This window comes from Haemaphysalis longicornis, unplaced genomic scaffold, assembly GCF_048455015.1.
Source record: "Haemaphysalis longicornis isolate Haplotype H1 unplaced genomic scaffold, Haemaphysalis longicornis Haplotype H1 scaffold_9, whole genome shotgun sequence".
Taxonomy (NCBI): Eukaryota; Metazoa; Arthropoda; class Arachnida; order Ixodida; family Ixodidae; genus Haemaphysalis; species Haemaphysalis longicornis.
Window position 1 is genome coordinate 171,884,787 of NW_027526460.1, and position 16,098 is coordinate 171,900,884.

Sequence of the window (16,098 nt, forward strand, 5' to 3'; positions counted from 1 at the left end):
AAGTGCGTACAGTGCGTACAGGTCGGCCGCAGAGTTGTAATGCGATTGGAGACATCGCCAGTCGGCGACGGCCCCAAGCACTGGCCACAGGCAGAATAGCTGTCTTTTCGACGGAAATTGTCAGTCCAGCATATTCGCACCATTTCTGCGTGTCAGACAAGGCTTGTTAGAGGCACGGGGTTTGCCGAGTCAGGTCTGAGTGGACAGGCCACACTGTGATGTCGTCCGGGTATATCAGAAAGTGCATGCCAGGCATAGAGCCGAGATGCCGGGCCAGCGGTAACATAATAGCATTAAAAAGGAAGGGTGAGATTACCGATCCCTGAGGCACTCCGCGGACAGGCGTAAAGTGACCGTAACTCGTCCCACTAATGCGAACCGAAAAGGATCTTTTTGTGAGGAAGTTCCGGAGGAAAGAGCAATCCTTGTCCGGGAGAAGAAGGCCTTGGAGAATTTCCAAGATGGCTCCGTGGATAACGTTGTCGTATGCCTTTTGTATGTCCATGGCAAGCACTGTGCGCACTTTGTGTGATCGGCCGCCAAGTAACACCATTGACGAGAAGTGATCAAGGCCATCTTCGGTACCCAGACGGGGCCTAAACCCGATCTGCGCGGGGTGATACCACCGGAAAGTGTCCATCCACCATTGAAGCCAGTTTGCCAGCATGCGCTCCAACAGTTTGCACAAGGTGCACATCAAGGCTATTGGACGCAAATTGGGGAGCTGATCGGGTGGCTTACCAGGCTTCGGTATCGGGAAGGTATCAGCGAGGAGCCAAGATTCTGGTATGTCACCAGAGAGCCAGACCTCGTTAACGGAGTCAAGGAGATTGCTTAGGGCTGGATCGTCGAGGTTCTTATACACCTCGTACGTAAGGCCATCTGGCCCTGGAGCGGTATGATGTTTGGCGTGATCAATCGCAGCAAAGAATTCGGCTATCGTGAAAGGCGATTGAATTCCACGCATGGCGTTGTCAGGAGGAGAGGAACCGACGTGACTCGGCAGGGGAAACGGGCACGGGTTGCTGGCTGGAAGAATGTCAAAGGCAGGAAACAATTTGCTTGTTCAGTCAAACCGCGCGATATGCGAAATCCCATGAATGCGAAATTCCCGCAACAATGAAATCTTTTCGGATTGCCGGCGAACATCCATAAAAGCCCATGTCTTTCATATTTCGCGGCAGTGAAATGTTCTTGGAAAATGATTCCTCGTTGAACAAGTCACTGCAAGTCCAGTCCGCATTTTATCTACCCATTTAATTTTAGCGGGACATTGAAGTAAATTTGTCAAGCTCCCGGGTTTGCTGGCACTGCGTAGTCTGGCTCACGTTTCATCGTTTATCTGGTTGATAAGTCAGTAATTATTTTATAAAGGGTGAAAGAAGAGAAATTATCATGCGTGCTCAGCGGCGGCTGCACCAACTAAAGGGTGTGACGACGGGAGGATATGCACCTTGATTGGACGATGTCCAAGGTTAGCATTCAAACAAGTTTCGGTTTCCGTTGTTTAAAACAACATCCAACGGCATCGCGGGATGGGCATTCTCGATATCTCAGTAATCGTCGTACCGCGCTTCTGCCATGTTATCGACTGTAAAATGCCTAGGATAAGCCTCCCAGGACGGCTTGGAATCGTAGCAATCACTAGCCGAGGCCTACGCAGTGGATGAACGCCCTCCGCGTCACTACAGACGCTCAAATGCCATGCGCTTTTCCCCCACATTTGGAGCTTGCCTCACTCATAACCGTATCGTAAAAAGCGCGTTCGCACCAGGCCAAGGGTCTGTTGATTCCGGGTCTAGTGCCTACTGCCCGCAAGAAGTCGGTGCTTATGGCTACAGCACGCCAACGAGAACTCGCTAGCGTGTCAGTGTCAGCCTTCGCGCGTTCTATGTACTAGTTCGTGGAGCAGTGAACGTTATTGGTGAACTCAGTATAGAAAACATAGGCTGAAAATGAAAAAGTCAACTTACAAAAAAAATGTATCTCGGGGATTCGAACTTGTGACTTGCAAAATAACATGGGTAACGCTCCGTACTACTCGGCCACGGGCCAGCGCTTCCATATAAGGTATATAATGTATAATCAGTTTACACTTTTATTTAGTTTTAGCATTTCAAGCACCCCATGTGACTATTTGCTGTATAGCGCTCGTGAAATAAGCGTCCCCCAAATTTCCACAATATCTCACGTCTAGCAATTGCATATCTTAGACGGAAAAGCGTTCGCAGATGTGTAGTCGTGCTGCTGACCGCTGTGCTTGTTCTCCCAGCGCAAAAAAAGTGCTTCGTGCTCCCTAGTTTTACACTGTACGGTAAAAGTATGAGTTGATTTTATTTCCTTCGTACCTATATTGACTTCGCTGACTCTTCTCCCGCCTTCAAGTGGCCTTAGGTTTTCCTACTAGCGTACCAGTCAGCGAAGCGTCGCATGTGCAGTTGTGCAGCGCTTGTGTGGAGTGACCCGGACTCGGATCTTGATACAGTGTACAAACTAACAAAGTAAACAAAGGCACATTCTTCCATTCACAAACGTGTGGTGGCTTTGTTTTAACCGAGCGAACGAATTCCGACTGACCGTCGGTGGCCGCCGGAATAAAGGCTGGGCCGACTGACTCTACCAAAGAGCAAGAAACCTTGACTCATCAGCGTAGAGAATTCGTTACATCCAGGTTAACTGTCGCAACTCCTTCGTTGCATAAACGTTGAAAACACATGGGCTGCAGTGTAGATGGAAATGGGGAATTAAATTTTTTTGTTAAATCCAGGCATTCGTTACTTAGAGGTTCGTTACATCCAGGTTTAACTTTTTATAACCGGCTTTCAGAAATAAATTTTGGGTTTTTGGGGAATTTTCCTGTCATTTTTGTTTCAGTCTGGGGGCAATGAAATTGCTGCAAAAGCGAATTTTTCGGCTTTCCGCAATGGTTTGGGTATTGCGGGGTTCGACTGGGCTTAATTAAAAAATTGTGCAGCAATTTTGTGTGCATCGATCCTAACCATTCCTTTTACGACTCTCTCTGCATGACGTGAAGAACAAAAGTGGTGGCCAAAATGTAGCTGGGAAAAAGTGTTGTGGTCCTCTTATACCTATACCTGAAAGGAATTTGAACCGGTCAGGCGTGCCTCGATGGCGGGAAAGGAAGGAAAGCAGTTGTTAGCTGTTCCTGCTTGCTGGAACGTTGCTAGCAGCTGCGCAACGCTTTGGAATTGGGAGTGTCATGGGAGAAAGCAGCGTGGCGTGGCATGAGTTGCGCAGCACTTGAGACTGATATTGGCTTTGCCAGATTATCGCCACTTGTGCGGCCACAACCTTACCGCACAAGTGATGCGTCCTGGTGGTGTGACACTGCAGGGGCACAGCATGCTTTCCTTGTGGTGCTAGAGCATCGGTTCTCCAATCTTTGGTGAGTATGAGAAACGGAATCGACGCAGTTCGCTCGTCCAGTGCAGTGGTGCTTACTACCTTGGATGGTCTTGTTCAGTTCCCGACGCCCCGTTCGTTCGGCTGTTCATAGCCATTTTTGGTGCTATGAGCCGGGTGGTGCGGCTGTTTCGCACTTTAATTATGAACCACCTGGCCCAAACCCAAACTTTAGTTGGAAGCATGCATACTTCGGCAAAACTGGGCGCCACTCGCCCACACTCACGCAGAAAAATATATTTTTCCTCGAGCCCTCACTCACACTAACGCTCACCATTTGCCGTCACCACTAGCAATAACTCGCACTCGTGCTCAGCACTCGTCGTCCCCCCTTTCACGTGAGTGTGTGCAGCAAACCCTCCATGGGTCATGAAACCGAGCAGTATTAGGGCATTACAGTGGCCCAAGGCCATCCGAAGCAAATTCCTAAATCAGCCCACTGCCAGAAAAGTACCGTATTTACTCGCGTAATGAACCCACTTTTTCCAGAAAATTCGGCATGAATTTTGGGGGAGGGTTCATTATGCGGCAAAAAATTGCAACAGTTGAAAGGTTTAAATTTCACAGAATAAAGTTGCCAAGAGAAGCACTGTCAGAGCCTTGCCATTTTTGTAAAAACACGTAGATATGTAATCAAATTTCTTTTTTATTCGCACCATGCTAGTGGGCCCCTACTCGCTACGGAGCTCTCCCCCTTACTAAAGTCGTTTGCCGCACCACATTTGTTGTCAACCCACAGCGCACCGTCTAGCGTGCCATCAAGGCACTGGATCCAAAACGTGTTTTCCGACACCGGAAAACTTCCCTTCTTTGGACCCACGAAACACAAGGCGATCCTTGTTCCCCGTCCAAAAACCTCGTTTTCGCTCGTAGCGTACATTAAGTGCCGCCCAGCCGCGCGGTTTCCATGTGCATCAATGCATGCTCCACCACCTTCAGTTTAAATCCGGCTGTATAGCTTATGTACTGGCCCATCGTACAGCGCGCACTAGGAGCGCAAAAAAAGGTCGGGACATAGCTGAATAAGAAAACCACGAGCGTAATGGCAAAATCGCTTAACCTGAAGAGCAGAGGAGTGCGAAGTATGTTTAGTGCGTTGTTCGCACGCCGCCAGAACCAGCCATAGCAACAAAGAGCAGGGAAGGAGTGCGGAGAACGTTTTGTGCTTTGTTCGCATGCAGGAACGTATTTACGGCGCAAGAAGGTTTGGTTTGTGTTCAGCAGATGGCGCTCCGCAAGCGCGCAATTTTTAAATTGTGAGCCACGGCATTCGCGCTCACGTTTCTTGCTACGTTGAGATTTCTTTTTGTTGGAATGCCTTCTTAGCATTTCTGCGTGTTTTGTAGCGTGATATGAAGTTACTGTGATGGTCTAAGGAATCAACAACCATGCTGAGATAAAAAGATATTCCCGCTGCATTTTTCATTCAAAGTGACAAAAAAGTAAATTCTCAAGAAGACAAGTGGGGGGAGGGTTCATTGCGCGAGTAAATACGATAATTCCAGGGGTCCCCATAGCAGCAGCTCAGTCACGACATAATTCTGAGGCTAAAAGCAATCCCGGCATTGCCAACCATCACAGCAAGCGGCTCCTGTGACGAATAGCCAACAGCGAGTACAAGCGCAGTAGTGGCGCTCACCGCGGTGAGCCCCGCGGTTGGTGAGCGGGGCTTGCTGCACGTGGGGGTGTGTGAGTGCACTCGTGAGTGGGCCTGCCGACCTGTGGTCGAAGCAGGGGGCCAAAAAGAGCTACGTGGCTGGTGCCTCAGAAAACTGCGCAGTGCACGTCTAATGGCGCGACCAGAAGACGCTGAGTGCCTCTTCAGGAATGCCTCTTGCATGCGTAGTGTGGAATGTGTTATGTTCAAGTGGGCTGCTTCAAAGGCGGCGTTCTGTCCTTCGTTTTCTCGGGCACTGATTTTTCTTTCTCTTATCAGGCCTGACCTTATTGAACCCAGACACTTGCAATTATTCATTACATTGAACAGTGATGTCTGCATTGTACGTCTCGTATTAGTGCCAGCCTGGGAATGTGAATCTGTCTTGTGCTACGCTGGATGCCCGAGGGGCGCGTGACCTCTTCGTTCTCTGTGGTGCAGGTGGCGTCGGGGAGGTTTGGGGTCACCTCGGCCTACCTGGCCAACAGCGACGAGCTGCAGATCAAGATGGCCCAGGGGGCCAAGCCGGGCGAAGGCGGCGAACTCCCTGGATACAAGGCAGGTCTCGTCCTCTGCGCTCGTGCACGCCTCTGTGCACAGCCACTGCCTTCACACAAACGGAAGAGGGCCTGCACGGATGCCAGGCAGCTTTTAAGCAGGCCCTTCGAGTACAAATAGAATAACATTGGGTTTTTCAAATAGTCGGCTGGATTTTCCCAGTGTGGCCGGCCCTGCTGAAAAAGCAAGGTGGACGGTCGGTGCACCATCTCCTCGGCAAGTTTCATTCAAATCGCGCTTTCAATGATCGTGCCTTGCACGGACCCTAAATTTTATCGCGCTGCACGGAGTAATTTGCGATTATTGCATCAATAAGATGTTTCTGGTCTTTCCTTCGGGCCGTCGCCGTCAACTCTGGCCGCCATTTTGAATACTGCATGTTGGGGCAGCTTCTAGTAAAGCAATCGCCGCTGCTTTTGTTTTTGAAACTGGTTGTTGCTTTTTTAATGTAGCTGGTGTGTGTTTATCACATGCGAGATTTTCACGCTTCACGCTCCTGACATGCTCCCGAAGAAGTGCCTCATCGTGGTCTGTGATTGTGGTTCTGGCAAGTTTTCGCGACATCTGTCTATTGTTCATGCGAATCATGCCTACAGAGCGCTCGCTTTGGAGTTAGGAGGCACTGATTAGGCATTGCCTATGATTGCAGTACAGCAACTCCCGTGCAAGCCGAGCCTTTTCTTTTTCCTCTCTCTCTCTCTCTCTCTTTTTGTTTTCCTAATGCGTATTGGGCTGCTTCGGCAGTTCGGAGTAGTGGTTCGGCAACTCGACCGCTGCGAAGGAGAGTTAGAAAGTCCGTTCTTTGTGTTGAAATAGAACGTCATGACTCCGCCACATGTCAAGTAGCTTCTGTTTTTGCACAAAAACCTTAAAAAAGTCGAGGCGTTTAAAAACACATTGATGTACGATATTCGGCTTTTTTCCCCGCATTCGATTTGATATTCAATCCGAAAGAGGTACTATTCGGTATTCGCGTACCCCTACTAATCGGGCACCTAGTAATGCTGGGATATTGCTCTGCTTACATAGCCCGCATACAAATGCCCTCGCAGCAATGCATGTTGCATAGCAGTGATGCACCGAACCACGCCCCTGAACCGACCAAAACAATATCGTATTTACTTGATTCGTTTTCGTTTTCTCCTAATTTTGGTACCTTAGGGGGGTAGAACACGGGTCTTAGAATGGTAAAGAAATCGTGAAAAAAGGAATTTTGCGACAAACAATTTTGCAGTTTTTATACCTTCAAGTACCTACCCTCAATGTTTCACCGCTGAATTTGATTGGGAAGGATCTCAAAATGGGATGTGAAAGCGCAGCGGGAGCCGCAAAACGCCGAATAGCGGGCTAAAAAAGCTTGAACTTCGCGCGCGCACCTCACTCGAAGCGAGCTGCCGGCGGCGGCTATCTTGGGATCGCTTTGTTGCTGATGTCTGTTCGTCTTTTGTGCTGTCTCTAAATGGCGTCACCTGAGGACGATGAGTGTTAACGCCGATTTACCGAGGGTCCTTTTCGAACCGCTGATTGGCAGGAGCATGCGCGCTCTAGTCGATCCCCCTGTTCCGCACCCCTGATTGGCCGGGGCGATTGAGCCGACATTTTTAAAGACGATAGTCTTTCTTGGGCTCCTTAAACCCAGAAATTTTGGTCTGTCTGTATGTCTGTATGTCTGTCTGTCGGTGACTCGATTCAGCCACCCGGACAAATCAAAACAATGCCTGCGTAAGTCTTATATAGTCACAGCTAAATCTATCCGTCTATGTCCGTTGTAATGTTCATACTTCTCAACATTGTTAAAGAAGAACAAGACATTACGCAAATATGAGACAACAAATCAATGCAGAAGTGATATTTGCCGCGTTCCATTATAAAAATTCAAACATGCTTGACTTTTGCGAAATTAAATACTTCATCAATTGCAGAAAAAGAATTCACTCCGCCGTCGCCGGCTGTCGCCCACGCCACTATAGCTTCTGGCGCCATTTTAAGAAAGCAACCGGCAACAGCTACGCAAGGTTCCACTATATAGGTTCCACGTTCTGCTTGCAACGCACGTGGAGTAGGGAAACGCGGTTCTATAAACGTTGAAGTAAGGCGAATCGATTAACGCGCGTCTTCGCCGTACGGCAGCGTTCGCATCGAGACGCCCGGTTTAGAGCAGTAGAACGCGGGAAATTTAGAATGATTTCAGCAAACATTTGGCGTCTTTACCTTGGGAGGAGCGCGACGCAAGAGGAACAACATGAGAGGTGAGCGGTAAAGCGAAGGGAGGCACGAAGCGAAGCGAAGGGAGGAGCAGACACGCGGCCAATTTTTTTTGTAGGTGCGCGTTCGCCGCCGCAGTATTTTCAATTCGCGGGCGTTTTACCTGCTCTTAGTGGCTGTGATTCGGTTACAACGTCATTTTGTCTCGTGCCGCAATGCTTGGAGACCTTTTCCCTCAACGAATTACGCGCTGCAAGTGTGTGAAAAAACAATGGAAGACGTTGTGGATGGCGATGCCGAGATCGCCTGTCATGTAGGGAGCTGGGTCCGAGAAGCGCTGCGTGGAAACGTCTAGGTTACTGTTGTGCTCTGGTCTTTTTTGTGAGAAAAGTTTGCAGCACAGTAGTAGGCGTTGACGTAAGTGCAAAGTAGGAAGTACTGTTTGTGAAGTTCAGCAAAAGTGTACTTTTCCAGGGCTGTTACCAAGGTTTTTCATTACTTGCATAGAGATTTCCAGGTTATTTTTGTGGTATGGTCTCATACTTTTTTTTTTGAGGAACAGAGCGACACGGTGCTTTTTATATTGTCGCTATGCTGTAGCAACAGTTAGAAACTAAAGAGCAAAGATGCTCTGCCTTAAGGAGTGTTTCATTACCTAGCTTTTGACCTAGGATAATAAGACTGCTTTCATTTCATTTGCAATAAATAGATCCAGCAATGTTTTTATAACTGGCATTGATTGCCAAAGCGAAGTCCACCTGCAGCTCTGCAGTTTATTCTGTAAGATCCTTACGAGGTGTTTTCTTATCTTACTCTTGAGCCAGGATAACAAGACTGGTATAACTGCATTTGCATTGAATTGGTCTAGCAGGTGAGGCTGTTTGTATCACTGAAGCATTGATCACCAAAGATCATTTCACCTACAGCCTTGCTCGAGGTTTGAGATGCATTGCAGGACAATCTCTAATTCTGGGTGGCTGCTTTAGTCTCACTGGTAGCACAAAAGTAACATCACATGGTATTTGTGCCTTTCTCTATTCTGAAAAGACACTGAGAGAAAAGGTGAAAGGGGATAAACAGTTTCTAAAATTTAAAGTAAAAAATTTAATTTTCCTTCACGATATGTACGGTATCCGTATGAATTTACGTCTATCTTTCCAGAGTTATCTTTGTGTTACAGTCACATAGTTGGTGTGCTTTTCTTCATGAAGAACAGAGCTACAAAATGCTGCTAATTATATTGTTGTAGCTAAGCTGTTGCAAAAGTTACCATGAACTGAAACTTCAAATGCATTTTTCTCGGTTTCTTTTTTTGCAAGACCATGCTCTGCCTTACTGGTTTTTTGTAATGTTGCTCTTGGGCTGGGGTGACAAGACTTGTACCATTGCATTTGTGTTGAGTGGAGTTAGCAGGTGATACTGTTTTTATTACTTTGTACTGCTATTTGTAAAAATGAGCAAAGATGAGATATTTTTATACAAATTGTTATGAAATGTTCACCTCTTTCATTCATTGCAATGTTCTTTGAAATGAATTCAAACAGCATAGCCTGGCATCCATATCCATATCCATATAAATCATTATTGAGTTTCATCGAGCAAAAATGCTCTGAACCCCCGTAAGAAACGCCTCAATGAATAAATTTTTAAGCACTGTATTTGTTGAACAAATAAAGCTATCTCAAAACAACTTACGTTTGAAATCAGCGTAGAAAACTCATCGAGAGTGCCGATTTTCATTTAGCTGGCACGAAAAATAAAAAAGATCTCCTAAAGATCCACCTCCCACCTTAAGGCGACCCTCACATAACAATCTAATACCGAAATTCGAGTTGCGTAAAAAGTACTATGGTGCACCCAATTCTCACCGTCAGCCAGAGTTCTGGCCATTTCGTGATCTATGTTGGCACTATTTGTTGTATAGTGCTCGTGCAGTAATGCCCTAGTTACACGGGCACAGTAACCTCGGTTAGACAAAACCGCAGTTTGCTGCGCTACACGACAGACGAAACTGTGGTCAGAGTTAATTGATATAGGAGTTGCGAAACTTCTCATAGGCCTCATGCATCAAAAAGTGACCCCACGATTGGTCCACTGTTTTGGATCTTGTTTTACAGTGGCGCCATCTGTTGGTGACAAAACAAACTATACAACTTGCTTCGCCGCTCGACGACCTGGGCGAAAAATGGTATTTGAGTGCTTACGTAAACTTGTTATGCCAAGGAATCCCAATGCGTTCAACTACGCAAGTGTTTTATATGCATACGAAGCAAGAGTAGCGAAAAGAAATGCGACGATTCGACAAAAAATAAATTAAAAGTCACCTCTGCGGCTTTATGCAAGCTGAAAATGATTATTTAGAGCCGCTTGATCGGCTACTGGGTTAGTTTCGGCATACAATGTGCTGTAGGCACTGCAAATTTAGTACCTTAGTACCTATGTTGTGCCGGAGTGCCCGCACAAGCGCCAATTGGTCGAGGCATTTGCGCGGACGCACAAACAATCGCAACCTAAGAACCGGTGTTAACATGGCAATGAATAACTTATGAAAGCACAAAAATAAACAATTATGCACTTTAAAACAAAATTTAACGTGAAATTTTTTGTTTGAATTTTTGGCTGGTATTTTGGATAGTGCGTGCGGCGGCCGCAGGGGCGCCACCGTACGCACGATCAAAAGGGGGGGTCCAGGTGCGGGCCGTTTTATGAAGCGGAGTTTCGGAACTGCCTACATCGAAGAGGTCTGCGGCGTCTGCGGTGCGTCAGCCCGGACGGCGCTGGCAGCTGCTCGAACCGGCCCAGACCACGGCAGCAACAGCTTGTCGCCGCTCATCGAAATCAATCTGATCACGGAAAAGAACAATTCCTCATGCGGGAAAGTGGATGTTAGTGTGGTCAGCTTGTCGCCGCTCTTCGAAATCAATCTGATCACGGAAAAGAACAATTCCTCATGCGGGAAAGTGGATGTTAGTGTGGAGAAAAGTTGTGCTACGGATTGCAATTCGCAGTTGTAGAGATAGCGGCGGTCAAATATCCACCGCGATGCTAAGCCTAAAAGTTCCCAACCCAACACCGAGTCAACCCGAGAAAACCAAGCCGGTAGCGAGTTGTTGGGGAAGCCCCTCTCTTGCCGCGCGCGAGTGCGTCGCGTTTAGGTCTGAAGTCTACACTACTTCTATTTTGTTTTTTATTGTGAGGTTATAAGTGTGTTAATTTATTTTTGTTACGCTCACAACCAAGTGACGGCTGTCGACACACTTGAAATTTCGCGTGTAGGAGCCGAAACCGCAGTTTGCGATAACTGCGGTTAAAGTTTAGTATCTCCGGTTTCTGCCGCCGTGTAATGGGGTACAAGCGTTCCCCAAATTCCCACAGTGTCTGGCGTCTGCATTCCTGATTTGTGGTCGTGCTGTTTACCGCTGGCAAAAAGTGCTTCCCCACTTTGTTTTTACACTGTACGATCAAAATTTCGGTTGAACCCGCCGCGGTGGCTGAGTGGCTAAGGCGTTGCGCTGCTGAGCACGAGGTCGCGGGTTCGATTCCCGGCCGCGGCAGCCGCTTTTCTGATGGAGGCGAAAAGCAAAAACGCCCGTTTGTACGACATTTCGGCGCACAATAAAGATCCCCAGGTGGTCAAAATTAATCCGGAGCCCTCCACTACGGCGCGCCTCATCGCCTGCGTTGCGTCGGCGCGTTAAACCCTACAAACAAAATTTCGGTTGATTTTAATTCCTTAGTATTAACCTTGCTAACTCTTCTCTGTTCTTCTATTGGCCGTAGATTTTTGTACTAGCATACCAGTCAGCGAAGCGTCGCATGTGCGCTTGTGTGAAGTGACTTGGACTTAGGGCTTTATACAGTCTACAAACTAAGAAACTAAGGGCACATTCTTCTGGGCACAAACGTTCTGTGGCATACTTTCAACTGAGCGAACGAATTAAGGCGACCGGCCTGCAGGTGACCGACTAAACGCTGGGGGCCGATGGATCCTGTCGAAACGTATCTTGTTTTGATGTCATACTAAACGTCATAAAAAATCGGTAAGGAGGATGCAGAGAGGAGGACAGCGTTTTCTAATTGATTTTTTTCTTGAATAAAGTCGCGTACATGCCGCGAGAGCGTTCGAAACATGGGCTAGAGACTCCAAAGTGCAATTTCCGCAAGTAATTCCGAAATGTTTACAAATAACTGCAGTGTCCCTTTGGGCCCCTTAATGTTCCCATCACAATGCGTTTGAAAAGCATTTCGCAAGGCTCGTTGATGAGTTTGAATCTCTGCCCTCAGCAGAAAGTTAGACAACTCTACTTTTGCTACCGCCTTGTCACTCAGCTGGGGCTAGCATGAATTTGGAGGGGGCATGAACGGCCGGAAGCTCGCGTGGACACTGCGGGCGTGCATATGCCCATCCTCGCCATCCTCTGTGCTGGCCCCAGTGAACAGCTGGCCGTCCTTGCTGAAGGGGGTCCTCGGGGAAAAGGCTGAGAGCGCCGTCAGCTGGCATGGCTGTTGGCCTCGTTGACAGGCTGGGTCAGAACTGGCACAGCTGGCAGTGAAGCATGCCCCGTGGCTCCCAGGGCACTTGCTTATTATGGCAGAGCAAATTCAGTGCAGCCACAGTGTACGTGCGGGGTGAAATGAAACCGTCAGCCGCGTTTTGCGCAACGTCTTTGCTGACAGGCACCGCAGCTGACCGTTGATCTGTCTAAGCTGGTACTGCTGTTCTGCAAGGTGGTGTCAGCAGATTCAGGAGAAAGAAGGATGTGCCGTTTTGGTTGTGCTTGTGGCTTTGCTGATACGAGCCTGACAACTGTCATCCCTGTGCTTTTGTAATCGCACGTAAACAGGCTCCTATGTGCAGCTGCTGCTGACGCGGCCCAAACTGGCCATGCCCTGTTGTGCTGCAGGTGACCAAGGACATTGCCAAGACACGGCACTCAATCCCCGGCGTGGGCCTCATCAGCCCCCCGCCCCACCACGACATCTACTCCATCGAGGACCTGGCCGAGGTACTGTCTACGTGGGCACCCCTGGGGACCTTAGCAGTGCTTCTTGGAGACCGTGCGTCGTGTAATGCGGGCATCGTAAACTCCAAACAGGAATTATACTCACAAATACAGCTTCGCGTAACTGATCGGCAAGGAGGTCAATTTAAACTACAAGCTAACGTTTTGCAGGGCGGGGGGACCCAAATAAAAAGCAACAAATAATAAAAGAACAATAATGCACTGCCAGTGCAAATCACGGTATATTAAAACGAAGCTTGTACCATGATCCTCGGCCAGTGTGATTCCGGCAGCTGATTACGGCACACAATGTCACGACCGTGGCACACAACGTCACGACCACTAGCTTACCTAGAGTGGAATCTGGCACTAGTGGCTACCTGACTCTGCGAAAGCGCTCCATGTCTCCATTAGTGCCGCCATGCCTGGTAGCTCAGCCGGCAATGACTTTGTGGCTACGCAAACGAAGTTTTTGATAAAAAGATGCGGCCGGGATTGATAAATTTTACTTTGTCTAAAGCTGCTGTGTTAGAGTTCTTAGTTTGAGAAAGAATTTGAGGGGTTAGAAAGAACAAAAAACAGCAGGAGTCCTGCATTTTGCTGACGCCGCCAGATGCAGTGGGCAGGCGAAGCAGATGCTACAGCTAGAGGTGCAACAGTGATCTAGTTTCCTTTCATTTATTTGTTTTGTCCAAGCAGATATAAATACAGCTCTTGGGGAAGCCTGTTACCGCAAGTAAGTCGTCAAGCACCCGCGCAAAGCATTATGAAATTGCAATAATGCTTCAAATGGCAAATAAATACCGGCTTGCTGAGTCGCCATGTGTGTGGCCTCATTGCGCCTGTCGGTATATGTGTCAAGGGGTAACCACACGCAGTGACGGCAACGAGCGACGCAAAAATCTTTACGCAACAGGTATGTACCTGTACAGCGCTGTACAGGTATGTACCTGTACACCTGTTCGCTGTACAGCGAACGGATTGTGTGGGCGACAACGGCAAGCCGCACACACAGGCTGCCGGGGCCCTCGCTCGCTTTTTGCCGGCCAGAAGCAGCGCACACGCGGGCGGCAGCGATGATACAGTGAACTGTAGCGATGAGCGACGACGACGGCGGAGCCCATTGGCGGCGGTGTATTAATTTTGTTTGCTTGTCGCTGTTGGCCACACCATAGTCCTTCATTATCCGCGTCACTTGTTGCCGTCCCTCCGTGTGGTCACCCCGCTAACGTGAGCACATGCGCCGAGTGCTACTCATGTTGTTGTTCGGAACAACGCCGCCTGTATAAACATTGCCTAACGCGTCGCCCGCTTTTCAATGGGAGCTGTATGGACGCTTAGTTCAGGCACTTATCCGCTATGTGGCGCGCGGCGGCGAACGTCCCGCCTTACGTCACTGCTCGCGAGTTGTGAACGCTTGCACCCACTTCTACTGCGTGTGTCTGTCAGCTTGCCCGTAGGGTTTCAAGAGCCGTTTCGCTCACATCTTAGCCGCGACAGGGCGCTAGTTCGTGGGTGCACTGGGGATCTTTTTCAACGTGTCGCTCGCTGTATACCTGCTGCTTTTTCGAAAGATGACTGATGGAGGTGGAAGTGAAATAGTGTAAGAACATAATTATTGTCGGGCATGCAAACAGCAAACAGAAAAACTATATTTTCGGATGGTACAGGCATTATTTTACTGATATTTTTCTCTCGGGAGGACTTAGTGAAGACAAACAAAAATTGCGTGCATATCTTTTGTTCATGCGCTCACTTCTACCATTACTTTTCAAAAAATTTCACTCGCTTGTAAATTTCAGCAGATTACAGAAAACAAAACGATGAGCAGTTGAAGGTCCAGCGACGCGGTCATGTCGCTTCTACAGTATAGTTCTCAATTTTAAAACTGCGTACTGGGCGTAGTGTGAACAGCGTAGTGTGAACTATAGCTGTTCGTGCAACTGTTTCCCTGTCTGAGAGAAACAGGAAAAGTTATTATAGTAGGAGTACCAGCACCCGCTTGGGCATGGTTGATTGCAACTTTGGGTCTGAGTCTGTATCTAGACCAATGGAGGGAAGAAAAATATCAAGGAAGAAGAGAATTGGCCTGCAGCGGCTGTGCCTGTTGCAGCTCATCTACGACCTCAAGTGCTCCAACCCGAACGCCCGCATCTCGGTCAAGCTGGTGTCCGAAGTAGGTGTGGGTGTCGTCGCTTCCGGCGTGGCCAAGGTAGGCCTCACAGCTGGCCTAAGCTGTGCCCTGCCAGTGTCGGGGCCCAGCTGTTTGTTCCACACAAATGCAAGTCTGGAAATCTTGAAACACGCGCAGTGTTTACAGTCGAACCCATTCATATGGAACTTTATTCTACGGCGAACTCGTTCATAACATCCAGAGTTTATAGGTAATCTTAACCCTGTCGAACGAAATTAATGATGTAGTGAATTTTTTTAATTTCCGAATCTTTGCCCCCGTTGAAAGCCCCGTATTTTTTGCTTTGCAATGTCAGGTAACAACTTTTTTACGTCACTTTCAATTCAATAAAATCTGTGTGCATCACATGTATTTACCAGGAACCTTTTGACCAGCAATACGTTATTTTCATGCGCGTAACTTCTCCCTTGATATAACCTGGCCCCCCAGTGTTGTGTGCGCGGTTAAATACAGTAAATATCCCCACACGCTACTTGCAATTTTCCGTCTGGGTAAAAAGCAGTACTGAACAATTGCGCAGCGTTGGCCCAGGTAACGAATGCACGTTCCAGGGGTTGTCGAGCCTTTTTAGCTGTGTTGGGAAGTGGAGAAAGCAGGGCCTGTTGCTGCTGTGCTGGGCCATCCGCGAGCTCGAAGGACGGGCGATGATGGTGTGACGATGATGGCGGCGGCGGCAGGGCAAGGCGGAGCACATCACCATCTCTGGCCACGACGGGGGCACGGGGGCGAGCAGCTGGACGGGCATCAAGGGGGCGGGCCTGCCCTGGGAGCTGGGCATCGCCGAGACCCACCAGACCCTGGTGCAGAACGACCTGCGCTCGCGCATCGTCCTCCAGGCCGACGGCCAGATACGCACCGGTGAGCAGAGCGCTAGGCGGGGGGGAGCCGCTTCCGCTCACCCCTGCTTGGACATGCTGCAGGCTTCGATGTGCTGGTGGCGGCCATCCTGGGGGCGGACGAGTTCGGCTTCTCCACAGCGCCCCTCATCGTCATGGGCTGCACCATGATGCGCAAGTGCCACCTCAACACCTGCCCCGTGGGCATCGCCACCCAGGTGG

General features: G+C 48.7%; 1 protein-coding gene across 4 annotated transcripts in view; it reads left to right on the plus strand.

The window, feature by feature from the left end:
* LOC144151392 (uncharacterized) overlaps window positions 1-16,098 on the plus strand; it is a 458,541-nt gene that overhangs the window by 233,761 nt on the left and 208,682 nt on the right. For all 4 annotated transcript variants that reach the window (XM_077682433.1, XM_077682432.1, XM_077682435.1 and 1 more), the window contains 5 exons: window positions 5,522-5,638; window positions 12,748-12,849; window positions 14,960-15,058; window positions 15,718-15,898; window positions 15,961-16,094. In XM_077682433.1, the coding sequence (XP_077538559.1) occupies window positions 5,522-5,638; window positions 12,748-12,849; window positions 14,960-15,058; window positions 15,718-15,898; window positions 15,961-16,094 (633 nt within the window). The remainder of the gene's footprint in view (window positions 1-5,521; window positions 5,639-12,747; window positions 12,850-14,959; window positions 15,059-15,717; window positions 15,899-15,960; window positions 16,095-16,098) is intronic.